Raw genomic sequence first — 26,800 nt, forward strand, 5'->3', positions numbered from 1 at the left:
TTAGACATTCCATCTGTATCCCTCAGGCAGGATTGATAGCTCTCTTGGTTAGAGTCAAAGCTGTGCTGAACTCCCGCTTACCAAGCTGGAGTCAGCAATGCGAGATTAACAGTATTCAAATGTCTGTGCAGCACTCCTCACAACACCATGGCACTCCTGCTCTTTGTTTACAGTCCAAAACAAGTCACTAGCCTGGCACAGGTCTCCAGATGCCTGCATGGCATCTGACCATGCTGAACATTTTCCTGTGCTGACCTTCCATCTTTGCATCCCTACCTCTGCCACCAGGTACGAGTCTTCTCCCCAAAGCTGACTGTGCAGCAGGGGAGCTGTTCATTGAGACTGAGGGCACTGACCTGCATAGCCAGTGTAGCTGCTATTACACGTAAGTGTACATATACATACCTGTATCTGTGCACATGTATGCATACATATACACAGGTGCACACACACACTCCTCCTGTGTGTGGTCCAGAGTGAGCAGAGAACCCTGCGCCCAGAGGGAGGAGGCTTTGTGCACACACGCTGCTTGCATGGGACTCGTCAGACCCTGATGGGTGCCAAGCACTTCCTGTGCAAATATGGTGCTCCAGAGGCGCAGAAAGAGGGAGAGCTGCACCACTAAGCTATGAGGTAGCTGTACCCCGACAAGGTTCCTCTCTGTTGCTTTGGGCAAACATGTCTGAGTCTGGGTGCAACATCCCTGGGGACAGCAGGTGACGTGCCTGTTGTGCCCCATGGCCAAAGCATATGAGTTCTCTGGCTAATTTAGCAGTGCCCACTCAAATCACGACTGCTCACCCCCATGTGGGCTGCCTCGGGCCTGCTGAGGTGTCCCAGGATGACCGCGCTGCCCATGAGTAAGCCCAAGCTGGCAGCGGCAGTGCTGGCTGCCTGCCGGAGCACAGCGTGTCCTGCCCCTCTGCCAGGCCTGCAGCTCCTGCTGGCAGCCAATTCTTCAGCAAAGCTGAGGTGACGCAGCAGAAAGGGCAGTGTTCACTCACAGAATTATCGCATGGTTCGAGCTGGAAGGGACCTTAAAGATCACTGATCTCAATGCCACTGCCATGAGCAGGAACACCTGCCACTAGAACAGGCTGCTCAAAAGCCCCATCCAGCCTGGTCTTGAGCACTTTCAGATGAATCTCATTCCCCTTCTGGAAGGCAGATGGCAGGACCAAGTTGGATGTTCAGCTGTGTGACCAGACACCCCAGAGCCATGCACAGGCACCATGCAGGCAGGACCAGCAGGCAGACGTCTCCCAGAGCCTGCCTGAAGCACTCCAGCCTTCAGGTCAGTTCTAAGGGAGGTGAACCAACCAGGAATTCATTTGGATCAGGCATCCACTAGCTGTGCAGCAATTTCTGCCTGAGCACTAATGCTTGTGCCACCACTGTGACCTGAATTAGCAGGGGAAAGTAACTCTGCATAGTACATTGAAGCAACCCCACAAATCCACATTTCAATGAATTCACATGTGTTCCTCAGAAAGTGTCTCAGGGAACAGATGCTTTTATTATGTTCAGATTGGTACAGGTGTTAAAACTGACACAAGTACAGTAGGACAGGTCTGTAGCCATGCACAAAGAACAGGAAAATTTGCTGCAAAAGACTGATGTGGGAAACCTCCCTTGCAATTGTCCTTCCCATGTGTAAGTGACAAGATTTACTCAAACCCAGCTGAAGCAGGTTTCCCAGTCCCTGCAGCAGCCCTCCTCTGGAGACCTGGTGGTCTCCTGGTGGAGACTCCAGAAGTGTAAGTGGGTTGGGGGAGGCTACCCACCTGCACCTGCATCCCTCCTTTGAGACCAAAGCTGTTGCTTTGGGTCATGCAAAGTGTGGAGACACCTGAGGAGACACCAGTGAGCAGGCAGCCTGTTCCATGTGCTGGGCAGCTGCCCCCGACCAGCCTGTGGCACTCTGGGCACAGCAGCCCCTTGCAAATGTGGAGGCAAGCACTGTCTGGGTAATGTACAGTTGCCCTGGGTTTATTGCAATCAAAATGTATCAGCAGGCAAGCTGTAACTGAATGGATTTATCCCATCAGAAGTAGAGGCAGAAGCCACTCAGGAGAAAATTTGAGGAAATTGGGTCCTGTTGGAGCTGCTCTCTCCTGGGGCCACCCCTGCATGGACTCTGCACGTGCACTCTTCTGGGGCCAGTTCCCCAAAGTTTTATTCCAGATTCATTTTCACAGGAGGAAAAATTTGTTGCAACAAATGAGCTGACAGTGCATAGTATCTGCTTGCCATCTCAGGGATGGCTGAGGGAAGGAGAGAAGGAGAGAGGAAAAGTTGTAGGTGCACAAGGCAGAATAAAGGGAAAGAGAAAAAAAACAAAAGCAGCAAAGATGAAAACAAAACAAAAAAAAAGCCAAAAATACCCAACCAACCTCCCCAGAATGAAGCCAGTCAATCTGCCTCTCTTTTAAGCCAGTCAATTCCTCTCTTTCTCAGCTGACTTCTCACTTGCTTGATGCCAATTGCTCACGCAGGAATCAGCTAATTATAGGTTGAGTTCTCCTGGAGTTTGCCTTACTACTCAACTGTGTATGATTCCCTGGCAGCATCTGTGCCAGCAGCTACTGTCTGCAGTCTTTGTTTCTGGTAAGTGTGCTGCCTCTCCACAGGAGAGGCATGAGAAGGTTGCTCCTGCTTTTCAGGGAGATTTTTGGTTCCAGGCCACACATGGCTGATAGCTCATGATTCCTGCTGTTGTCTTACAGTCAGGAGAAAATGGACAGTGAGAATGACATATTTCACTTTGTTTTCTTAATTATTTTGTATTTATTTAACATGGGCAACACTGTTCATCCTGTAACATTTATTAAAGGCAAGGGATAAAAAGCATAACAATGATTCATTCATGCAGAGCAAATTTTACAGGAGGGTTTTGTTTATTGGTTGAGAAAAGGATTAAATTAAAACCAGAAGGGAAAAAAATCAAAAATAAGAAAAACAGGGGTAGGCAGGGCAGGGGAAGAGAAATGTCAGATGACAGAGAACTGGGTGGGAATGTGAAGCATAGCAAGGCATCTGTTGTCAGCCATCAAAAATAAGTTGGAATCCACTTTCCATTGATTACATATAACTGAGGAGTGTAACACATATATAACATATAACACAGCTTTGATTTTCCAAAGATAAAGTTGCTTGTCCTTGGATACACCAAGAACAAAACCATCCATGGGAAAAGGTGCCCTTTTCATTCTTATTAGCACCACAGGAGTTGGTGGATTTAACAGCTACAATAAACAAGCAAATATATTTTAATATGTTTGTGGTTTGGATCTCTAACAGACATTAGGAAAGTACCTCTCTTTGCAGCAAAGAAAAGGCCAGAGAGAGAAATATTTACAGCAATAACTTGCTTTGTGTGCTTGGATTGGATAAAGAAAGGCCTAGTTTGTACCCTGCTGCACAGTAACAGCTCATTTCTAGGTCTCTGACTCACTTGGAGCACAGCAGCCATGTACATTGTTTACTGAACTGTGGCAAAACTGAGTGCAGTGCTTACAGATAATGTCTGATGCTTTGTAGTGTAACGGGCAGCAAATGCCTGCTGTGGTTGATTTATACCTGAAGCAAAGCAGAGGTACACAATGAAACTCAAAGTTGCAAGGACTTGGGCTACTTCTGTAAGGGAAGAGAAGGCAGCAAACACATGAATTCCTCCTATCCACAGCCACTGGAGGTACAGCTGGACCAACTTCTTCTCTTCCAGAAGCATGACTGGGCAGGTGTAAATAGCAGGTTGTGCTCTAAAAAGTTGGTTGGGGAGAACAAACCAAAGTGGTATCAGGGAAAGGGCCAGTTCTGAGGATACCATATGCAATACTTTAGGATGGTGAGTAGGAGTGCTTTGGTTGGGGAATTCACATTACCTCTGTTGAGAAGGACAGCAATTCCTGCTCAAGCTACCAGGTTATTTTATGACAATGCAGCAAAAACACGCTTGCAGTATGAGTCTCAAAAACTGGAGATATGCCAATCATTTAAAGGTTATTTGATCCCATAGCTTATCCAATAATTTCTGGATACTTGAGGCTTGCTGCTCCTTTGCTGGCACTGCAGGAGTATCATACAGACAGCAAGGTGTGTAGGCAGTTGCAGCACTTGAGTGCCACATGCCATGGTGGCATTTGCCTGGTGTCCCTTCACAGGGGTTTGGAGTGTGCTCTGCCATCGTTGCTCAGAGCCACTGCCATCACTCACCTCAGTGGCCTGGAGCCCCTGCAGCTGCTGCCGCTCAAGTGCACCTTGCTCCACCGATAACACAGGACACAGTCAGCCTGCCTGGGAGCACTGCTCTGCTCTGCTCTGCTCTGCTCTGCTCTGCTTTCCACGCCTGCCCAGGGCATCAAGTGCAAAATGCTCCCTTTCCAACTGAGTCTTGAGGAACTGGGGCCCGTGCAACTCAGTCCTGAGATCTATTTTAAAAGAAAACCATGCGAAAATGATCAACTGCTAAGAAACACCGTAGTCTCGAGGGGGTGCTCATAGTCACACCACCTCTTGGAATGGGCTGGCAGGGATTTAAAATACAATTAAATGCAACCCATGGGTTTTGGGGGGACTTTTGAAAAGTATTTTTTGAGCAAAGCCTTGTGACAGAACACAGCTTCATTTTCAACTACAACTTTTAATACTTTTGAGAGTTAATTAATTATTTTTCAGCCTTTTAAAATTCTAGTTTCAGTTTATTTCTTAGCTATTATTCCATGTTTTCATTACTGTTAACTAAATCCAGGGAGCATTTGCAGTTTTAGTCTGAATTAAGCCTTTATTCCTTATTGTTTTAAATGCATGGAAGTCAACCGAGTTGTTTTGTTTGATATTCTCCATGCCATGGTGAATTCTGTGCTGGTAGGACTGTAAATGGGCCATGTTGTTGATGAATTACTAATCCCTGTCACATTTTCTGGGGAACACATGCTATATTTAGTCTTTATATTTGGAAAAATAAAGCTGGAGAACTCTGAGGCTTTTTTTCTCATTAGAAGTCTTTAGAATATTCCCTAAAAAATGATAATTCAAGTCAGATAATTCAGTCACCAAGTATAAGTGTTATTCATTAACCATGGTGGAAATTAGACCCTTGAATTGAGAGGCTAATTAAGATAATTATATCTAAAGCCTGAAAGGAAACTATACAGACATTTCTTAAAATCTCATTTGTCCTTATGTAAATCTGGACCAACTCCACTGTCATTTTCCAGATTTACACCCAAGTAATTGAAATCACTACTGAGCTCTTCTAAGCTCTCAATATCAGCAAAAGGCATTGAAGTAAAACAATTAACAGTCAGGCTGTGTTTTTCCCCTGTAACTTCTAGATGAACTTAATATCACAATGCTCTTCTTTCCAAAGGTACTTTGCCATTCTGATGGATTACTTATTTAAGAAAAAAAACAAACCAAAACCCATGACGTATTTAGAGGGCCATCAGCAATTTAAAGAGCTGCCAACTTTTACAACATTAGCAAATGAAGGGAGTTGAAAAGTTCCAGTGTCAACTACTGCCTCCTCCAGGGGTGATGTTATTTCTAATGTGTCTTTCCTGTGGAAGGAACTTTCTCCTCTACTGTTTCTTGTGACCACCAACTGCACTGAGACCACCACTTAGTAAAAAACACTAAGTGAATGTTGTACGTGAACCAGGTAGAAAAGTGGAAAAAATGAGTGAAGAACACCATTTAATCATACAGATAAGAATTTTAGCAGTGTTCATTCATGTGCAGTCACCTGCCATGCAGTTGCCAGGAAGACAAGCCTTTCTTGGCTTGTATTTAGTAGGAGGGTTGGGCAGATTTCTGACCACATGACGTGCTCTTTTGCCCCCCAGCCCACCCCGCCAGCAATATCAGCTGTAGCCAGAGCTGTGCCAGTCTGTCCTATGCAGAGCAATGTGAACTGAAAGGCAGCCTGCCTCGGCACACCAAGCCCTGCAGTCTGCTTATCTCTTGTATCCCAAACCTGTCACAAGAAATGGGGAGAGCTCACAGCTCTCTCTGACCCAGCTCACCTAAAACAATTCTGGGGGGCACATACCCTCACATCTAAATTCTGCAGACAGGCAGGCATTAAAAAAGCCAAAGACTCAAACCCTGTCCATTACCAGAAACACCATGTTATTCCATACTTTGGAGCTGGTTTTCCTCTCAGCCTCAAAGAACTGAAGGAACTAAGAGCAAGAAGCAGCCTGGAGGAGACCAGATGCTTCAGTGAGAGCTGCTGGCATACAGTTTACAAAAATACATTAACAGGAAAGAAAGAAGGGGATGGAAAGAAGGGCACAGTAAGGTAACAGCAGGACTACTAGCTCAGCCCGAGGGGTTCTCCAGTCTTTTAACCTGTTGGTTGACACGTACCAAGCAAATGCTTGCAAAGCTTCTCAGGATTCCTGGTTCTTCCATCATCATTTGGTGATGTTTCAAGCAGACCAACAGAGGAGGGAGAGCACACAACCTTTATCTGTTTTCACAGGCAGTGTCTGGGATAGGAGAAAAGGGAAAGAGAAAAGAAAGAGGCCTCCTTTCAACTGGGTTAAAAAAGAGATAGAGGGGAGCCAGGTTCATTTAGTTTAAAAGTACCTAAACTGCTTTTGCATAAGGCTAGGAAGAGTATCCAGGATACCTGAAGCAGATGTGGCATTTGAGGCCAACATTTGTTTTTTATACTGATACAAAGCATTGTTTCTTTTTTAAAAATTATTTTCTTTGCAAGCTTTTCTAGTGCCACACACATCAGTCAGAGAGACACTGCCAATCTCAGCATGGGAGGCTGCTGCATCACAGGGAATGTTAGCTCGCCTCTGGAAGATGGCCAGTTCTGTCTCCTGCAGTTCTGGCATCTCAGCAGGAACTGGGAGTCATTGCCTTGCAGACAGCAGATATCCTGGGCTCGATAAACATGCAGGATGCTCTCAATGAAACTCAATAGGCCCCCTCCGTCCAATCCCTGACTCCCATTCCTGTTTCACAGCACTTGCAGTTTGCATTCAAATTTAAGGAGTCCATGCAAGCATTTTATCAGCTCTCCGGAGTTCACCATCAGCCCTTCCCAAATGGTCCTTGCCTCATAAACCTAAAACCTGCAAATTGCCATCCTGTGAGAACCCAAGTTCTGCAGAGTATCTTGAATTCAGGAAACAAAAGAGGTCTCCATTTCACCAAATGCAAAGGGGAGTTCAAGCTCCAGGACTGTACACTGTGGTTTTTTTCCATTTGTACTTGGGAATTTGATTTTTATATATTAGGGCAAATCACTGCAAGCGATGTCTTTCAGCAGGCAGTAAGGCAAGGCAGCTTTCCAGGCAGCTTTCCATGACCCAGGGCATGAAAACAGTCTTCCCCTTCTTGGGACAGCAAAGCCAAAAAAACCTTCCCCCGCTTTCCCAGTTTCATCAGTACTCTGACATTTAAAGTCACCCGTGCACTGCTGGGATTGGGCTTCTCCAGTCAATCTCCTTTGCAGCAGCACTCCCATTTTAATCAAAATCTGTTCCTTTTTTTATGAGCAACAATAGGCATCAACCTTCTTTTTTTTAACACAAAATTGGGGTTTCAGTTGCTAATGGTGTATGATTCAGTTCTCTCTGACTTTCCGATATAACCTTTAGGACAATTAATCAGCTTTTTAATACAATCATGCCTCTCTGTCCTTGTCTTTGCTGCTAGGATGTTCTGTCAAGGCTCCTGTGGAAGTTCAAGCTCAAAGTCAGAGCATCGTACCAACCTGACTACAACTAACATATGTAATTCTATGAATAAATATCTAATACTCTACACAGACTACAAGAATTGCTATACAAATGGCATTCTGTGAATTAAGTATTATACAGCTGACTCGCAAGCAACCCAAATCATCTCTCATAACACTCAAAAAATGTTGCCAAAAAAATTTGGTCCAAAAATTTGGAACAAATCTGAGTAAAATTACTTCTCTTTTGTAGATTAGGGCTGAAGGATTGAAATGTGGATTAGGATCCCAGATAAGTACCTTATTTTGAGCCAGAGGTTTGTGTTTGGCCTGTTACTAGTGTAAAGTTGTAACTTATAAGCTATAACATAACTTATTAGTTATAAGTTTCTAACTTTTTTTTAAATGTGATCTCCAGTATCTATGAAGAAAGAAGCAAAATTCCATCGGTAAATGATAAATATGTAGGCATTGGACTCACTATTTTAATGGCAGTAGTAAGTCTTCCAAAGTGTAGACTATTTCATGAAGACTGTTGAAGTTTAGCAGTCAAAGGAGAATGGCAAGACAGTTTTACTTGCGCTGGTGATTAACAGAAGGAAATATTGGAATTATGTGACAAGTATAACCCACTAAATAGTCTCCATCTCTACATGTTTCATCCTAATGTAATCACCCAGCGTTACACGGGTAGTCTGCTGCACACTTAACTCAGGCTCCTAGCAAACCAAGTGACACACTATGTAACAATTTGCTGTTCCCTGTTGGGGAAGATGAAATGGGAAAGCCTTATAAATATGATTGCCTGACAAAAGATTTTGGGAATATGAAAAGTATAAGCGACATCGAAATGAAGGCAACATTTGAGATATCAAGTCTTAGCTACTGAACAACTAGAAAACAATGGCATGGCCAACTGAAGGTAATCCCCTCTTGATAGAACAATACCCTCTGCTTACAGACAGGTCCAAGGGTCAGAGCAGACCCTACTAGCTCAGCAGAATGGGTCCAAAGAGTAGTTTTTAGGAGTTAAAATGTAATACTCTATGGTAATGTAATAACTCTTATAGGCTGTATGCAAAAGCTATATGATTTGTACCTTGTACTAGATTGGCTAGTGAGAATTAGAATATTCAGTACAGAAGAGGACTTATTGTATTGTAAAAAGACTTCACTCTCTTAATTCGTCTCTCTTACTCTTGCTCCTTTTCTCCTCTTCGCTGCTCTTACTCTTGCACTCTCTCTCTCTCTCCTACACCTTGGGCCTGCTCTGAGCTGCAGCTGGCAGCTCTAAGCAGAGCCCTTGTACCCACGCCCTTTGCAATAAACAGCATGTTCCAAGATCTGACTTCAGAGATCGTCTCCCATCTGTTACCATCCATCTCGACTGCTTGAACCCACCCCCAAAGCTCCTACAGTTCCCTAAAAAATTAGACCTGGGCATGGATTAAGGAACAAATAAATAAAAATCTGGCTGCACAGGGAGAGAGTTTCCCAGGCAGTGGTTTTCCATACACCTTTCCTCCATTGCTTTTAGGAGACAGAGCTGGTGCCAGGCAATATGGCAATACTCCTGGTTGGCTGACTATGGAGAAGGTCATATAATTGACCTGGACATCATTACACCACACACGGGCCATGCCAGCTCCAGAAGGGGGGCAGCTTGCCCTTGAAGGCTGACTCAGCCAGGGATACCAGGGCTTCCTTTGCACCTTTTGGAAGTCACTGCTACCTGTCCTGGCTGGGCTATGCAGCACATATCCTGATTTTCACTTGTTCCAATCACAAGCAATGGCTTAGATAAATACAGGAAAAAATATGGAGCTGCAGTAGGGGAAAGGGAAGGGCTGATTCAAACAGTTGCATTTTAAACATTTCTCTGTACTGGATGCAGAAATCCTTAGCATGTGAGGGAGCTGGTTTTTTATTAGAAGGGAAAGAATGTAGGAAATGGTGCCTGCTTCCTCATTAGCAACTCAGTTTTCCTATAGTAGTCATAGGTAAAGAAATAAAATATGCAATATCTTCAATCCTGGTAGAAACAGTTTTCCTCACTCTATAAAAATATAATTGAGAGACTGCGAGGACATCTAATACATTTCTATTTTTTTTACTATTTTTTTTTAAACTGGCAGTGATTTCACTTGCATCTATCCTTGAACTCCCAATGATTTAAAGCACAGTCTGAAACCTTTATGAATATGAAGCCCACTAATATCTCATGATGAAAAATTAATCACATGGGCATTAACTGACTTACTCCAGGCTGTGCAGTAAATCAGTGCCAGCAATGACAAAACCCTGGGGTCTTAACCTCTGCCTCCTCCTCTAGCTGGTATCTTCACTCCATGGTGTTTAATAGCTATTTCTGCAGAAGACCAACTGTTGGTTAGTTATTTTTACAATAAATGCCTGTTATTGTGAAAAGTTTGAAAAGTCTTCAGCATTTGCTTTCTTTAAATTGAATATTCATATCTGCTGTTCTCTATTGAATCATTCAATGACTCTTAAACATAATTTTTGAGTAGGGTGATTAAAAAAATGTGAACAGATAAGTAGTAAGTCAAGAGAAATTCTGGCATCTAAGATTTTAACAAAACATGACAACTTTCAACCTTGAGGAAAGGATATGGATAAGGAATGGCCAGTGTCACATGGCACATCAAAACAGTGCCAGGGAGGAAAATTAGGGAGGGAAAACACATGTCACATTATGGAAACTAAAGAAAGGTACATGCACACATTTCTTCCTACAGACGTGGGTGTTTTTACGAGCGGAGCAAATTTATTCCAAGTTCAAAACTGGAGCATTTGGAAAGCTCAAAATGACAAGTGCAACACCATTAGGAGCTGTAGAGGTAGCATTTCAAGGCACTAGCATTTATTCTACCTTCTGATGTGAACACCCACTCATTCTGACAACAGGAATCCAGAGGGAATAATGATGAGAAAATTATTTCTCTGCATTTTGATATAAACTCAGACTTCGTTATAAACTGAGCAATGCCAAAATGTAAAGGTACAATTGTTAAAAAGCTGCACAGTTTATGAGATCCTAAGCACTATTTGCAGATGCTGCTGGTTCAGGACCCGATCCTAACTTCAGGCACACATTGTTACAGAATTCCAGAAGACAAAAGCCACTAGTTTCCCCCATTGGTTCATGGAGTCAGATTTCCAAGATATTCAGAGATGTTTCCTACATTTTTATTATAATTTGATCTTTGCAATTAAAATGTTACAGCAAAAGTCAGGCAGTTACTGAATCAAAAAAAGGCTTTTGAAATCAGATACTAATCATACTTACCAAGCCCTAGAGATACCACAGAATAAACGGTTAAAACTCAAATATGTTAAGTACAATAGCAAGAAAATGATCAATGATCTTGTTCATGCATTTTAATTCAGCCATGGGTTTTTTTCAGTAGGAAAAGCAATGAGAACTATTATTTAAAAAAATCTGGTATCAATCATCTTCTGCTCTAAAGTGCTAGGCAATTAATTTTACTGGTCTGGTACTCTGTCAATTCAATACTTCTGTTTATAGTCACTTGAATACATTTGGATTAGAGGTTTGGAGTCTGAATATGCAGAGGCTGAAACCTGCTGTTTTCAGCAGGGCCAGATGTTTTTCATGGTCGTAAGTGCTAGCTATTAAACAAACAAGATGCTATCAATACTGGATTGGTATTGGAGATACTGGAAACGCATGATTTTTACAAGAATTATCTTAAAATGGTTCAGTCTTATGAGAAGTCAGAACTACGCAAGAAAATGGTTTTTTCCCCACAATTCAATAAGGAGGCTAAAAGCACTGAACTCCTGCTATATTTCACTATGAAAAATAAGCTTGGAGGTCCTAGACAGGCATTCTATGCTTTAACTCAAGTAAATTTAGATACATTATCTAAGGCCTAGCAGATGGCAAAATTATCAGCTGATGATTTATGACTTAGATAACAGTTCATACAATTATTTTCAAAGCAGTAAACTCAGCAACTTCCCACTACAGCCCCGTGTTTTTCGCCGGGTGCCCTGTAACACGAACCTGTGCGGTGTTCCCCAGGGACAAGGCACTACAAAGGCTCGAGCCCCGAACCCCTCACTGCTGAGGCTGGGGAGCCAAACTCTGCATTGCTGATACCAGCATGTGCCTTCCAAAGTCCTCAGGATCAAAGCACATTCCAGAGGCTCAGGACAGTGAGGACAAGATGTGCTATCTAAATAAATGTAATCCACACCCAGTAATTTCTTACCCACTCCTAGACGCTGAGCTTCAGGAACAGAAATGTGAATCTTTATCTCGGGCTGTTGCAAATTTACAGCCCAGGACACCTTGAGATATGTAGACAGGCTGTCTCCACTGCTCCTAATGCTTTCCAAGGTAGCTACTCCCCTACACCAGGACAGGAGAAAATCAGTTTTATGGATTTTATCTTTTTCCATTTGGCAACTACAATCTACCACTCTTCCAAGAAGAGAGCAGAACTTAATGTCTTCCCTTTGCTACTGCCTTTTCAGGGAGGGAGGTGTGGAAGCTGGGGCTGCTTCTCCCCATTCACGTATCTGAGACTCTATATTCGTCCTTCTACATGACAGTCCTTTTCTATGCTCTATTCATCAATCAACCTTCATCTTTCCTCCCTCTTCCTTTTGAACTGGGCCTTCTTATCTCCTGTCTTCTCTTATTCTTGTCCCTCCTTCTCTCCACCCACACACCCACGGAGTTATTACCATATTTCACTGCCTCATGAGCTCTACAGTCAAGCAGAAAGTAAAAGCAACAGGAGGGGAAAAATACTTGCTTTCTGCGTGATTACACATTGACTTCTCTTGTAACTTCTGCAGCACTTAGGATTATAGCCCAGGTGGCAAACTTTTAAATAGAGGGAAGTCCTAGAACAAAATGATGCTGATACTACTTGCTAATTATCACCAAGGCTTAAAATGTGTCTCACTGAAAAATTCTTCAAGGTGACAAAAATGTCTCAGATTACGGGGAATGTAATTTCTGATACTTGCTGCATTATAAGCACTGTTTGTTTGGAAATGCCAAAAAACCCTCCTCTTACCTAAACCACAGCTTGCAAGATTTACTGAGCTGCTGAAATTTAATCCTAAACACTCTGGTAAGGTGAACTGGGCCACATCTAAGCTTGGCATAGTAGGACCCGTCTTTGTGTGACTGCTGGAGTGCAAGGGCAGAGCTACCCCCAGGACCAATAGGAATGGTAGCAGCAGCCCTGCTGTGGGGCACTGGTCCTCAGGATTATATTCCTAACACTAGGACATTAAAACACGTGCCAATAACATCTCCAGTACAGTCAACACTGGTAACAGATTAAAATTTTTTCAGCACTTTGTGATTATTTTGTACTTTTTCAGTACTGCATCAGCAATTAAAAGTTTCAGAGTATTTCTGATTTTAGGAAAGAGCTCCCAAGCAGTTTATTTGCTTTCTGAATATAATTCAGCAGTTTCTACAATCGCTTTCAGTGCTCCAAAAGGAATGGCATATAAATATAATCCTTACACATGTATCCAATCTAAAGTTAATGTCTCAGCGGATGTTACTCTCATCTAGAGCTGTCTGTTCCCCCACATACCGAGAGAAAGCCCTGCTATGTGTTTGCTCTCTGCATTCCCATTTTAAGGTAATATTTAATCAGATGCTTAGCCTGCAAAATGAAGCCACCCACTGAAAGTAGGTCATGATTCTTATCAAAAGCTAGATCACCATGCTGGATTGTTTCACCGGGAATCTCAAAATAAGAAGAGATTAGAAAATCTGTTCAGTAAAACAATACCTTTTAAAAAATACCTTTAATGGAAATTTTATCTTTTATAGTGATTTCTGCTGTAGATGGCTTAGGACACAGCCATGCACGACAGAGCATTACTGATGTGCCCTAAATCCTGCACTGGACCAAAGCCTCAGTTCTTTTATCTGCTGGTGACTTTGTGAGAAATAAACTGTTTGCTGAACCAGCACAAATGGTGTCCCTATGGAAAAATATTTGGTATTCTTTTTGCCAGGACTGTTTTTAAAAAGAGTGCACTGCTTGATCTATTACAGGAATAAGCATCACTTACAAAAGTCTGGTCCTTTATTGAATCATTTAATAAAGAAGGAGCTACTATGTATTGCATCTATTACATTTCTGCTATTGTTTTTAGTTTCGGAATGCAAAAATTAAAATTCTTACTCCTGGAAGTAATTATTAGCTTAATATTCTATTAAGGGAGAAGTAATTTGCAAAATCCTAGATCTAAACATCTATTTCTAGTCTCATTAACAGAATACAAATGACACCTTACACAAAATGATACTGCAAAATTATAATCCTGTTAATTACAGCCAATGCATTTCCAAAGTGACTGGTGTTAAATTCAGACATTTACTCTCTTGTTCAGTTTTAATAGCAATAATGGGATAAATACTATAGTAAATAGAACAATTGTTTAATATTTGGGTTTGCTAGAGACAAAACCACACAGTTTCTTAGATTTCCAAAATTAAAGAGAATTTTGCAACTGAGCATTGAAAGTTTCTCTCTCTTAACATGAGATTTAAAAGAACCTCCCTAAAAAAAAATAGGCAAGAGGATAGATTAACCTAAACAAGCATAGAAATAATTCAGCAATGTAAAGAGAAGTCTCTACCACTTATAGCAGATCTGTCATGTAACAAAAAGGAACTTTAGAACAGATGAATGCAATTCTAGTGAAGTCCAGGAGATATATGCAAGTGAAGAATTTAATCTTCCTTAATCTTCTCACATGGTGTGATTAATCCCCTGCCTTTGGGCTCTAGAAGATGACTTCTAGATACAGCAACAGAAATAATATGATTTTTCTGCATATAAAATATACAGAAAAATATAAAATATGCCACTACACAGTTACGTTCCTAAACAAAATGTTGCATTCTCCTATCCCCTCTTACAAAGGTGATTCAGCAGCCTCAGATTTGTGGCACAACAGAGTAATATTCTTTGTTGTGCCTGGTTCCTGTTCAACGATGCTCTTTGTACAGCTGCCAAAAACGCTGAAGGTCAGCTAAGCTTGGATGAAAATGTAAGGCCACACTCAGGTTGCATAACTCCCACTAAAGAAGTTAAGCAATACCTATTTGGTAAGCAGGGAGCTGGTGTCATGGAGAGCAGCGAGCAGGGCCAGGGAAGGTGCTGAGCAGCAAGGGACTGGTGGGGTCAGCAACGGGGACGTGGCTCCAGGAGAGCTGGGGAATGGAGGCTGTCTCAGCCTGGTCCCAGCACCTGCAAAACTGTTCAGACTCGACCCCCACACAAATCAACAAATAAAACTGGTGTGTTCCTGTCACGTAAATAGATTATTCCTATTCCCAAGAACTGCATGCAGGAGGCAGTTTCAACCTAGTCCCATGCACATTACTAGACACATATATTAAAACTGGGGTTTTTAAAATTTAAGAAAAGAAAGAAACTACCTGACTGTATATGTGAATCTTCTACCTGACAAATAGGATCACCTTGCCTAAAATATACCTAAGCTCCTTGTGCATGGGGTGAATGCCTTCAAAATATTCTGAGGAATTTCATGTGGGGCAGAATGTAAGTTTGCTAAGGACTGCAGAAAGGAGAGTTAAACATCACGATTTTTTAAAAGGTATTCTTTTAATCTTAGGCTATTGGCATCAGTATCCCTGAACTTTACATTGTATTTAAGGACTGGATCTGAGTTGAAACACATGTCCATGTGTACCTGACTTTCACTTTGCATGGAGGCCAACCCATATTTAGAAATATAAAAGTAATAGAATAATGGTGCAAAAGAGAAATAATCTCTACAAAACAGTGCAAGAAGAAAAACCCGTAGGCAGTTACAACCCCATTGAATGCCCCAACACACTGCTCCCTGTGGTTTTGAGTAAAAGCATTCTCCCAAGCTGTCCCAGGTAACCTCTTTGGTCCCCATCACTATGTCAAGAGATCACTTGTCCCCCGCCAAAGGGCAGGCTACAGCTTGAGACAGCTTTGAAATTTGGGATAGCTGCGAGATGTCATGAATAATTGCATACCTAAGGCTTAGGAACTGAGCAACAGTAACAGCCCAAGTAGCCTCTGCAATGGGGGGCAGCTGCTGAAGCAGGTCAGAAACATCAGCAGAGCAGAAATGGCATTGACAGCACCTGAGCCAGAGCCCAGAACACAGACTGAGCTGCTTCTCAGGGCTACAAACAGCCCTTCTCTTAAAGGGTAGATGGGATAGCAGTGAACCCAAAATATCTTCTAAGATTAGGTCATGTTTACACTTCCAGGCTAATTATTGGAGAAGACTCCTAAGGATAAGGAAGAGCTGCGAGAGCAGTAAATCTGTTCTCTCCAAAGACTAAGTTAATGCCTTTTTTTTCTTCCTTGATCTGGTGCACATCTTGTAATGAGCTTACCCTCCAGGACTGGAACCAAACAGCTGTATCCTGAACAAGCATCCACTTCTGCAGACCAGGACAAAGAAGGGACATTCCTCTCCAAGGGAAAAGCCTGCCATGTTTCCAGTTCTGTAGACAGAACAGGGAAACAGTAGTTCAAAACAGAAAACTGATCATTCATAAAATAGAGAAGGACAGAGAAGCCAAAGAAATATAGTTCCTGCCTCAATGAATCTTCAGACTCACAAGGTTCCACCAGAAACAGGTCAGAAAAAAGAAGTTTTATGTAACTGTCATTTTTTAATTCTCTTTTGTATCTCTGGCATGCAAAATAAGAGTTCTATATATGGTGAAAATTCTGGACTTTTCTTCTTCTCAGTAAGAATGGCACAATTTAAATCAAACGACCAGAAGGCCATTCATGTAACAAAATATTTTTAACCTTTCAAAGAAACTGCAGTAAATCTGAAAGTAACCAGATGTGCAAATGGTGTAAAGCAAGGTGAAATGACACAGTACTTTCTTTATTTAGACAGCACCTTGATTAGGAATACAAAGGCTTGCTTCTAAAGAAAACCCCCACTGCCACAAGGCTTCACGTGTGCTAAGCCACAGTTGTTAAGAGTACCACAGTGCAAATCACTCATCTTTGGCTGGCAAGTTGGTCAGTGGTTTGAAGAGAGTATTGCAGAAACTTGGGCAAAAGCAAAACAAAATCATTACAACATTAAAATGCAGACCCAAGTGCCTGCTAAGTGCCAGGGCTAGTGGAAACTCCCGATGCCATCCAGGCAGAGCAGGGCACACAGCTCTGAAACCTTCCACAATGGAGATTTCTCTTGGCTCATACTAGACTTGTCACATTCAGCAGCTTCCAAGAGCACATGCTAGCAACAAGAATGAGATTCCTCTTTCCTCCCTGTTTAATTCTCCCCCACCTCCGCACCTGCCAAAAGATTCTTACAAACAGAATTGCTGCCCTTAGTTCATTATTAAAGAAATCACTCCAGTGAGCCCTGAGTCTCACTATTATTCATATGCAGATGTCTATAAGAGTGTATTAGTCAGGAAAAAAATTATTACAATGTTTTCTATTACCAGGAATATATGTAACATTTCAACAGAAAGTTGTAGTCAAACAAAGCATTGCTGACAAAACACCTGAAAGAACTCTGGTAGTTTTGAGTCTTCTGAAGAAACTGAAAAAGGAAAAGCATAAAGTAAGGGGGGGGGGGAATCTCTTTTCTAGTTGTAATCATCTCAGGTATAGCAGGTAAACATGATTTATGCCTCTGGTTTTAAACAGCCCCACTAATTTTATTTAATGGAAGATTTAAAAAAAATGCCATTACTCTCAGTATTTTGCAACACTGGCAAATGCACAGAGAACCAATTTGATACCATTATCAGCTGCAGCTGGTGAAGTTACTCAAAAACCTCCTCCATCAAACCTGTAGTTTTTAGGACCCAGTGGAAAGGGAGGTACACATGCATGTAGTACTGGGCTTAAAGCAAATATTATTAGGGTGAAAATCCTGGGGGAAAAAACTGGGAGAAACCAGAAGCAACCGAAGAACAAACCCAGAATAAAATCCCTAATGATCAAAGTCTGAACTGTCTCAGGTTTTTCACACAGAACTGCATTAGGCCTGGGTCAACTTCTCCCATAAGTATACAGCTTTTTATAGCAGGACCACAACTCAACCCATGTTGTACTATGGAATGTCTTCTAATTTACCAGAGAAACTGCCATAAAGTCAAATTATTCCTCACTCTTCTAGTTCAACTGAAATGAACTCAGTGGAAGATAAAAACGCTGCATCTCCTATCAGAAAATTCTTCATTGGGATACACCACAGTGGCTTACTGCTGCCTGCCCCAGTGCTGAACAGGCTAACAACAGTTGTTTTTCCCTTTCTATTCAAAACCACAATGTATTAAAAATATTTTAATTAAAAAAACCCACAACATTTAATCTTGCTAATTATGAAGGCTAAAAAAAATCCCCCCCCCGGTTTGTAACTTGCAAATTCAGTGGCTCGCGTCATACTGGCAACTTTTAACATGCCAAGAAAACTAATCACATCTAGCTTGTGAAAACACTCAATCCACCAAAAGAGGCAAAGTCCATCCTCGGCTTGAATGTACACAGGATCCTCAGCATGTGGACGGAGACTGCAATGCACATCTTCTACAGTGGAAATCAGCTACACTTTCATGCTCAAAATGTCAAGTTCATGTTGTTTACAACCCAGTTTTCCACAGTCTCAGCTGGTTAGCCTTTTTCTTCTACGAGAAGAAGCACATTAGGTCTAAAAGACATCTTTTACTCTCTAGCATTGAATTTTGAGACATGTCCATTTGACAAGAAGACACAAGAAAACAACACATAACCAAAATCATCGTTTATTAACCATTTCAAAAGTCATTTTCTGAGTCACAATCCTCAATTCTTTGGAGTGGCCGCCTAATACCAATTATTAAGTCTACAGAGAGAAGCTCTGCAACACAGTGAAGAACTGAAATGACTAACTGGTATTTGCAATACACTGACTCTAAGCCTTCATTATTTACAGGCAGTGGCTGATTTTTTCTGAGTGAATTAATGGCTTCAAGATAGAATTTGGTAAAGCCATCTCGTTCTGCCCTCCTGTACAAGGCCTTGGGAATACTTAGCAAAGCATCAGCAACCACGTTAGATACAACAGTTACCTCTGACTGCTGACACTGTTTTGCATAGTCCTGAATATAATAATGTAACAGGATTTCAAAGTAACCTCCTACTGGCAAAACTGGTCTCGCTTCTATGAGGGAGCTGGAGTAATCCTGTGCAATACCGACACAACTCTCCTCCTGTTTAAATGGAACGATATGGCAACATGTTTTTTCTAGACCTTTGCCAACATGCAGGCACTCACACACAGTGACTACATCGGTGTTATGTGCGACTAGCACAGCAGTGCTGTGGTTCTTTTGATTGTGGACCAGCAGATCACTTTTATCAGGGTCTAAAATTTTTGTCTCTGTTTCATCACTAAGTGCTTTCAGCTGACATTCAGAAACCTGGTTACTATTACAAGTATTTTCTGTTACCAGTTGTTTCTGAGTTGCTGAAAAATGCCAAGTGCAAACATCTGGGGCTTCACTCTGGCTTTCACCTTCCGCTTTCCATTCCTCTCTCTGATCAACTGTTTTAAACACCTGCTGCAGCATTGTGAACGCCTCCTGTAAAGCAGCAGCATGCTGCTCATTAACGCCATTGACCGGCCCACAAAGGATCAGGCAATGGGGCTGGAAGGCGTACACACTGCTGAAGCCAATGTGGACACATCTCTTGGAGATAAGCAGCAAGGGCAGGCAAAACGTTACCACAGCAGTTTCGGTAATTTCTCTGTCCATGTTATCACCGAAAGATGCGTAAGGGGAGACGCCGGTGATTTCACTGATAAGGGCCATTTCTTCCGACGATAAGCACTCTACCACAGACACACCATATAATTTGGCATAGTAGATAACTACTTCTTCTTGCTTCGCACTCGACAGTAAAAGCTTAACGTTGTTGCTCTGCAAGCGTTTCATTAAGGCTTCTGTCCTCCTAGTGATCCAGCGCAGGGAAGCCTGATACTGACCCTCAGAGTCTACAACAAACTCGACGCCGGGGGCCGTCAGGGCGGGCCGCAGCGGCTCGGTGACGAGCAGGGCCCGCAGCTCCCCGTCCGCCGGGCAGTAAGCAGCGAAGTCCCTGCGGAGGACGATGCCGGGCAGGACCCTGGAGCTCGCCAGGGGCAGGCCGGGCACGGCGGCGTGCAGCTCCGGGAACCGCCGGCCGAGGAGCCGCAGCGCCTGCGGGCGGGCGGCGGCGGTCGGGGCGCAGCGGCGGCACAGCTCGGCGCAGAGCCGCGCCAGGCGCTGCCGCTCGCCGGGGCCCAGCCGGCCGGCCAGGTACGGCTCCAGCAGCGCCTCCAGCTGCCCGGGCGGCGCCGGCCGCAGGTGCCGCCGCAGCCCCCGCGCCGCCGCCCGCTCCAGCACTTGCGCCTCGAAGTCCCGCAGCGCCCGCCGCAGCCCGGCGCCGCCCCCCGCCGCCCGCAGCCCGCCCAGCACGGCCGCCAGCAGCACCACGAAGCTCTTGGCGCCGTCCCCCGTCGCGGCGCGGTGGCTGCAGGCGCGGGCCGCCATCACCCTGCGGGCACACGGGCAGCGTTAGGGAGCCGCCCCCAGCAGCCCCGCCCGGTCCCCCCGCCGCGGTACCTGGCCGCGGGCGGCTCCAGGCTCAGCGCCTCCAGCAGCCGCCGCCCGTCCCGCGTCGGCACCGCCTCACCCGAGGGCCGCAGCAGCAGCGCCCGCCCGCCCCGCGGCCCCAGCGCGCCGCGCACCGCGCCCGCCAGCGCCGCCGCCTCCTGGCACAGCGGCTCCAGCCCGGCCGCCGCCATGGCCGCCGCGCCTGGGCCGCCCCTTCCGCCCGCCGCGCGTCACGGCCGCGCCCGGCCAGCGGCTGAGGGGCGGGAGAGGGGGGACGCGGGGAGCGGGAGCGGGGCTGCGGCGAGCGAGGAGCAGGAGGGGCAGCGGGGCCGGGGAGCGGCGCACAGAGCCCAGAGACGCGGAGGTGCGACACATCTTTATTGGAGGCGGCCCGTAACAGATCCCTCACACAAAGCGGTGATCGCGGGTGTCGGACAGGGCGGGACACACGGGACGGGGAAGCGGGCGCTGTGGCCTGAGGGCTGATTTTCCCGCTTGGCAGAGCGAAAGGCCGGGGTCCGGCATAAAGGAGAAAAAGTTAGAGAGAAAGCCCAAATAATCGCGCCCTGACGTTCGAACTATTTCTGTATTACCACAACGTAGTGCAGCTTCACTGTCAACATCCAAAATCCTCCACTCTCGGCTCACCAGCCAGAAAGAGGGAATCATGTAATGTTTTAAGAGCTGATTTTTCCCCCCCTCCCCAGAGTCGGACTAAGCAGAAACGTCAGTTATCAAACACAACAGCCCTCACAAAAGGTCTGATATTACATATGGCACAAATTTGACAAATCTTTACATGTCTCAGAACAGCATAGAAACCCACCAAGAAGGCACTGTTTACAATACTTGAATATCTGCTAAATGTGCTGTGATTTGCAGGTACTCTTGAAATGAAAATAATTAAAACTTAAGGGATGTACAGGATTTTTGTTACACATTATTTACACAAACAATGGTAATAGCCAAAAATAACAGCCTTCAAGAAACAAGAATTACAAGTCTGTTTCATGAACACAAGTCTAGCAAAAAAAAAAAAAAAATTGCCAAAGGCACAGAAGGGCAGCAAACAACAAAAAAGAAGAAACCACAACCATTACATTTTACAGGATAACCTTTCAAATAATTTGTGAAATTTCACAAGAGGAAGGAAGGACATGACAACCGGGCTATATGCCCTCATCAAGTAATATCAACTATTTAAAAGGAATCCGCAGGTGAAATTCAAGAAACATCATCTAGTGTTGAAAATGATACTTGTTGCATTTCACGTGGCATATTTACTTTTTCTTATCTTAGGTCATCTGTACCCAATCAGGCAACCTGTACCTAAATGGCAACTTAAAGGCATAGAGTGCATCTGAAAACAAACAAACCAACCCAACAAAACCACATGGCAATAAATTCTGCAGATATTTCCTGTACAAGAAAAAAAACCCAAACAAAACAGGACTTGGAAATCAAATGTGAAAACGTGCTGTTATAAACTTTAAAAATTAGTGAAGACCATAGCCCTCAAACATCTGCAAACTGTACAATCAATTTTTATATATGTGCAGAGCTCAGTCTTAAGCAGGTAGTAAGTCAAGATCTGCTGTACATCATGGCTAAAGAGGACAATGGTGACGCACTAAGGAAAATGATCCATACACATCTGTGACCAACTGTACAGTAAAAATTAGGGAAGTAGTTACTTTGTTCTATTCAAATGAGGGAACATCATATAAAACCCAGCAAAATAAGAATTACTAGGTTTTCACTGTACTTTTCAGAATTTATCATAGTCTCATAGAAGTCTGCAATTTTACTTTTCAAAACGTTTCATCACATATTCTTTACCTTTCCAGATCATCACTAAAAACACTTTTTCAACAGAATTCAACTCTAAAAAATAAGTTGAAAAGGAAAACAAGCATAAGGATTTTGTTTTGCTCTGTTCAAGTCTTTCACCTGCCTTGAGCTGAGCATGAACTTCAGCTATGAAGTATCTTTTTAGTCTGACAATGTCTAACACCAAGCTGCCAGCCAACTGGCTGGGTCAAATCCAGTCACTACCATGCGGTTCATGTAAAAATGCGTGCAGACTGTGTTATTCACTGCTCTTGAACAGAAGTGATTTTAAAAATCAGCCTGAAAAGGCAGAAGGACACTTCTATTTACAAGGGAGATAAGAGCTTGTAACTATCAGTAAAGAGTTTCAGCACCACAAATTTAGCAGAGTATTATTTTAGGGGATTGAAGTTATTGCCCAAATCTCACTCATTGGATTATTCTCATGTTCAGAATATGTTTAAAGGCTTGTAATGGATCTTAAGACAAGGGAAGCTTTGACATCTGAATGCAATAATGAATGGCCAAATTCCAGGCTGAGAACGCTAAGTCAATGTCACAATACTCTGCTTTCTTAATGCCATTTCATGCATGGATGACAACTTCAGTTTCCATTTAGAGACTGAGGCATTTGTAATAATTTTTTGTTGTTGTTTATGAAGGAATTTTCTACGTTCACAAATTTTACCTTATCAGCTGTAGATTTAATAGAAGTCCAACCAGGTTTGGTCTTGCCCATAGCTACAAGATCTGGCTAATATACCATGTTCCAGAAAAATTATTCAAGACCAAACCATGCTAATGTGAAGCTGTAATAAATATGCTGCAGTTCACTGCTTACACAATTAACTTTTATGCAGCTGAGGCCCAAGGAAGAGGAAAGGTAAAAGAGAAGGGGAGGTGCGTGGAAGCGTCAGCCACAGAAATATATAAACTGGACAGATAACGGAGTAAACAGTATTTTCACTAAATACTAGTGAGACTGATGCAGAACAGAAAGGCAGATCACCTGGAAAGTCAGGTAGGCTGTCCAAGGCAGAGGGATAAAACGTGGCCATGGCAAAAAGTTAAGCATGACTTTTGAACTGTTCCACTACCCAGGATGGATTTGATCCTCTGAAAATGAACTTGGCTGTCCTTCACATTGTGTCCTGTTGTCTCACCTGGGGTACTGAAAATACAATTCTACAGCCCCTTTTTGCCTTGGTATGCTTGACTGGCACAAGGAACTCACCAGATAAACACCGGCACTACATTTTTTGCTGGAATTTTACAAATTCTATACATGCCTATGTTTCTTCAAATAAAAAATGTTAGAAACCCTGGTTTTGAATTGAGACTTAAACTTCGCATGAATTGTATGGCTACAGCATACTAAAAAGGTGCATCCATGTATTCTGGTAGGTAGTATACACTTGCAGTAAGGAAGGATTTCACGAACACTTGGATTTTCCTCTCATTTGTTTTGAGATATGTGATGTTAGCCATCACAAAATTTCTGAGCTTTCCCTGTGTAAACACATACATTTTCATTTGCAAGTGTACTCATGACATTGCCCAAATCCTATTCTACCTTGCCTTTTGGAGATTCAGCTCAAGCTACACACTCAGCACACCTCTTCATCTTCACATTTTGTTTCAAAAATAACCATGAGTCCTGACATCAGCAGTCTGTCTGCTTACTGTGACATGGCCATACACAAATGTAAATTCAAAGCTGTAGACTTTTGAAGACTTACAAACATACCACAAATCCTTGATACTTGCAATTCATGAGAGAGAGCAGACCAAGACAGTACCTCCCTCGGTGCTGTACTGTTAAAAATGTGCTTTGTACAGTAGATGCAGGAATGTTTTTATGACGAATCTGAAGTTTTTAAACTATAAAACAGCTGGCTTACAAGCCTTTAGTAATTCAGGATAAAAACCTCATACTTCCAAAACAAATCATGGACATTATGTTGCAGATTTCCCAAAGACTTTAGCTTTTTACTTGCCATTTCCTAATACTCACAATTTTTTGTATAATAATGTATTTGTTTGACCTTAAGCAAAAGTTTACTTCCAAACACCCAATGCCATTTACAAAAGCTGCTGGCTACTTCAAAAGTTCCTTTGTTACAAAAATGCTAGGTTTATATGTAATGAAGTATGCCTGTTTATCATTCTACCATAATAGGAATCCCATCCTACCTACAGAGTCTGACCTCTGAGTATTTAACTTGATCTATTCCGTGATGAAGATTCATCAGTACAGCGTATGACACAATATAAACACAAGGCTGATGTCGTATGACTGTGAGACAGAGGCACACACCAGGCAAAAGAGTGTACTGGCACTTACACAATTCTTACTGCAACTGGGTAGACAGAAGTATGATTCTGAACCATGAACGCTGAGGCAAAGTTCTGTAAGTTGTTGCTACACAGTTCTTTTACATAATATTGCATCATTTGAAGTCCAGCTTAAAATATGGTCCCCAGTAACAGTTTGATCATTCCAGTTCAAGAAGGCCCTTGTTCATACTTCTTATTTGAACAAGAAATTAATGATAAGCTGTAGCAGAACCATGAGTATAATGAAGACACAGTGCTTAAACTGCAAGGAATGGTAGTCCCAGGGTGATGAATTAGAAGTGACTCTATTTCGTAGTGCCATGATCTCCCTGTAAGATAGAAAACAATATCCTGTAAATTACAAACTAGACAATTAGACATTTTCTACTATGTTAGGGTTCCCTACAGAAGGCAGCTTTAGACGAAAACTATGAAACATCAATGAGCAATCAACATTAGAGAAAAGATACATACCAGCCTCTAATGGAGGAAAAAAAAAAGCTATGAAATTAATATTCTATAAACCATTTAATTAGTTTTTAAGTAGTACTACCTCTTAATGTCTTCCTGTGTTTCCTTTATAGACTCAATGGCACTCTGCAGTTCACCAAGGTCTGCCCCTTTTTTCCTTATTCTTGTATTATGCTTCAGAAGTTGTGCTAGAAGGATACAAAAGTCAGATGTAATTGACTGAAGTCACTGCTGCCATAAAAGGAACAAAGTATGAATGACAAACTAAGCCTGTTGTAAAAATGAGAAGAAAGTTTTCTGGCTAGCTTCTGTTGAAAACTTAATTTCAGAGTCACCTATACCACAGAAGGACAGCAACTTAAGTGCTTGAAATGTCTTTTAAACACTCACCATATTGTTTAGCTTCTGCAAACATTATCAACAACAAAAATCTACCCTCTAGCCACGTACTAATCTACAAATTAAAACAATTAATCTTTTAAGTAAGGAAAGAGTTTACGAACACTATTCTTTTTCCCTAGGTATTAAATATGTGCAGCACTTAAGCCTACCTACACTGCATTTAAAAAGACTAGAAAATTTGCAATTAAAAACACGAGCCATTCTGCTCCTTTTGTATTCCAGAATGTGCTTCATGTCGGATAGAACTAAAGCATAGTAAAAACACTGAGATAAGAAGAGTATGCATGACACTGAACTCTTCAGTTGTCAAATAAATTTATTATTTCTGTATGTAAATGTATCTTCTTGTACCTTCACTCCCAGAGGAATCCTGGTTATCAGGCTCTGGGGATGAGAAACCACACTCTCCTTTCTTCTGACTGGCTGGCTTTCGTTTGATTTTTGGAACAGTAACCTAAAATTGATAAATTTATGTTATTTCCAGAGAACCAGAACTCTAGCAAAGCAGCACATTCCTACAGTGACAGTTAAAAGCACAATATCTAATAGAAGTCCAAATTAAAATTTTCGATGTATTAACAGTCTGAATTTTGTGCATCTTCCCATTTAAGGAAAATACACATTAAACTGCTGAGCTCAAGTTTGCATATTTTATATTTGCATCCAATCAAGTAATTTTTACCACTTAGGATGCAACACAGAAGTGAAAGACATTGTTTGGACTGTGTAAACAACACTTTTGTAGGATAATACCATTTCCCATCAATCCCAATGCTCTGATGATCTTTATACACATAATGGGCAATATACAGAAGTTCCTGGATCTTGCCTGTGCTGTCAGAACTGGAACATACCATTGGTGTCCGATGTCGAACTTTTGTTTGGATTGTGCCATCTTTTTCAAACTGGATCATATCATTCAAAGGGTCCCATGGTCTGGTACTAAACAAAGAGAATATTATTAACACTACAGCAATTTAAATAAGAAATATTTCCTTGCTCAGAAACTACTCAGTATGAAGAGGAAAAAAATCTCCCTATATAGGAATCAGACATGGTGTTAGGATCTTATCTTCTGCCTATGGCCCAGTCTTAACCTGAAGGGCCAATAGGGCCAAAAAATGAACTTCATGTCCAGATCAAACCCCCAGCCAGCTGGCAGAGTATAAACTATTATATTAATCAACACTATCATTATGTATCTTTTTTGCCGATCATATGTATTTGCAAACATGGAGAGATTTCCTGCTTCAGATACAGTTATTATTTTAGAACTAAAGGGAAATTAGACAAATTTAAAAATATTTAACTGCTTTCTGTTGAGTTTTCTTTTTTTTTTCTTTTAAAAAATGCCTAGGAAGGCGAGTTTAAGAATCAGTTACCTCAAACCTGCTTCCATCCCTTAGTGG

At 42.5% G+C, this 26,800-nt stretch overlaps 2 protein-coding genes across 11 annotated transcripts in view; both read right to left on the reverse strand.

Moving 5' to 3' along the window:
• Positions 1-2,878: 2,878 nt before the first annotated feature.
• Positions 2,879-20,545, reverse strand: BBS10 (Bardet-Biedl syndrome 10). 2 transcript variants are annotated; one of them, XR_011147191.1, is made up of 4 exons: positions 20,361-20,441; positions 16,131-16,241; positions 6,373-6,494; positions 2,879-4,430 (listed from the first exon to the last, which is right to left on the reverse strand). XR_011147191.1 is itself a non-coding variant. In XM_068999323.1 (2 exons), exons 1-2 carry the CDS (start codon positions 20,540-20,542, stop codon positions 18,531-18,533), a joined length of 1,944 nt encoding a protein of 647 aa, XP_068855424.1. In that variant the 5' UTR covers positions 20,543-20,545; the 3' UTR covers positions 18,503-18,530. The 2 variants fall into 2 exon arrangements, 1 of the variants encoding a protein (XP_068855424.1); XM_068999323.1 differs by lacking the exons at positions 2,879-4,430; positions 6,373-6,494; positions 16,131-16,241 and adding an exon at positions 18,503-20,292 and having other exon boundaries at positions 20,361-20,545.
• Positions 20,546-20,712: 167 nt separating this feature from the next.
• Positions 20,713-26,800, reverse strand: part of OSBPL8 (oxysterol binding protein like 8) — an 85,662-nt gene continuing 79,574 nt past the window's right edge. For all 9 annotated transcript variants that reach the window (XM_068999348.1, XM_068999336.1, XM_068999344.1 and 6 more), the window contains 4 exons: positions 26,246-26,333; positions 25,743-25,845; positions 25,072-25,177; positions 20,713-24,847 (listed from right to left, as the gene is read on the reverse strand). In XM_068999348.1, coding sequence (XP_068855449.1) covers positions 24,712-24,847; positions 25,072-25,177; positions 25,743-25,845; positions 26,246-26,333 — 433 coding nt within the window. In that variant the 3' untranslated portion in view covers positions 20,713-24,711. The remainder of the gene's footprint in view (positions 24,848-25,071; positions 25,178-25,742; positions 25,846-26,245; positions 26,334-26,800) is intronic.

Source organism: Aphelocoma coerulescens, chromosome 1A, assembly GCF_041296385.1.
Source record: "Aphelocoma coerulescens isolate FSJ_1873_10779 chromosome 1A, UR_Acoe_1.0, whole genome shotgun sequence".
NCBI classification, from domain to species: Eukaryota; Metazoa; Chordata; class Aves; order Passeriformes; family Corvidae; genus Aphelocoma; species Aphelocoma coerulescens.

Coding starts and splice junctions, on each gene's coding strand:
- BBS10 (XM_068999323.1), bottom strand. CDS start 20,542: ATGGCGGCGGCCGGGCTGGAGCCGCTGTGCCAGGAGGCGGCGGCGCTG. Junction 20,293..20,360: donor CTGGAGCCGCCCGCGGCCAG/GTACCGCGGCGG, acceptor GTGTGCCCGCAG/GGTGATGGCGGCCCGCGCCT.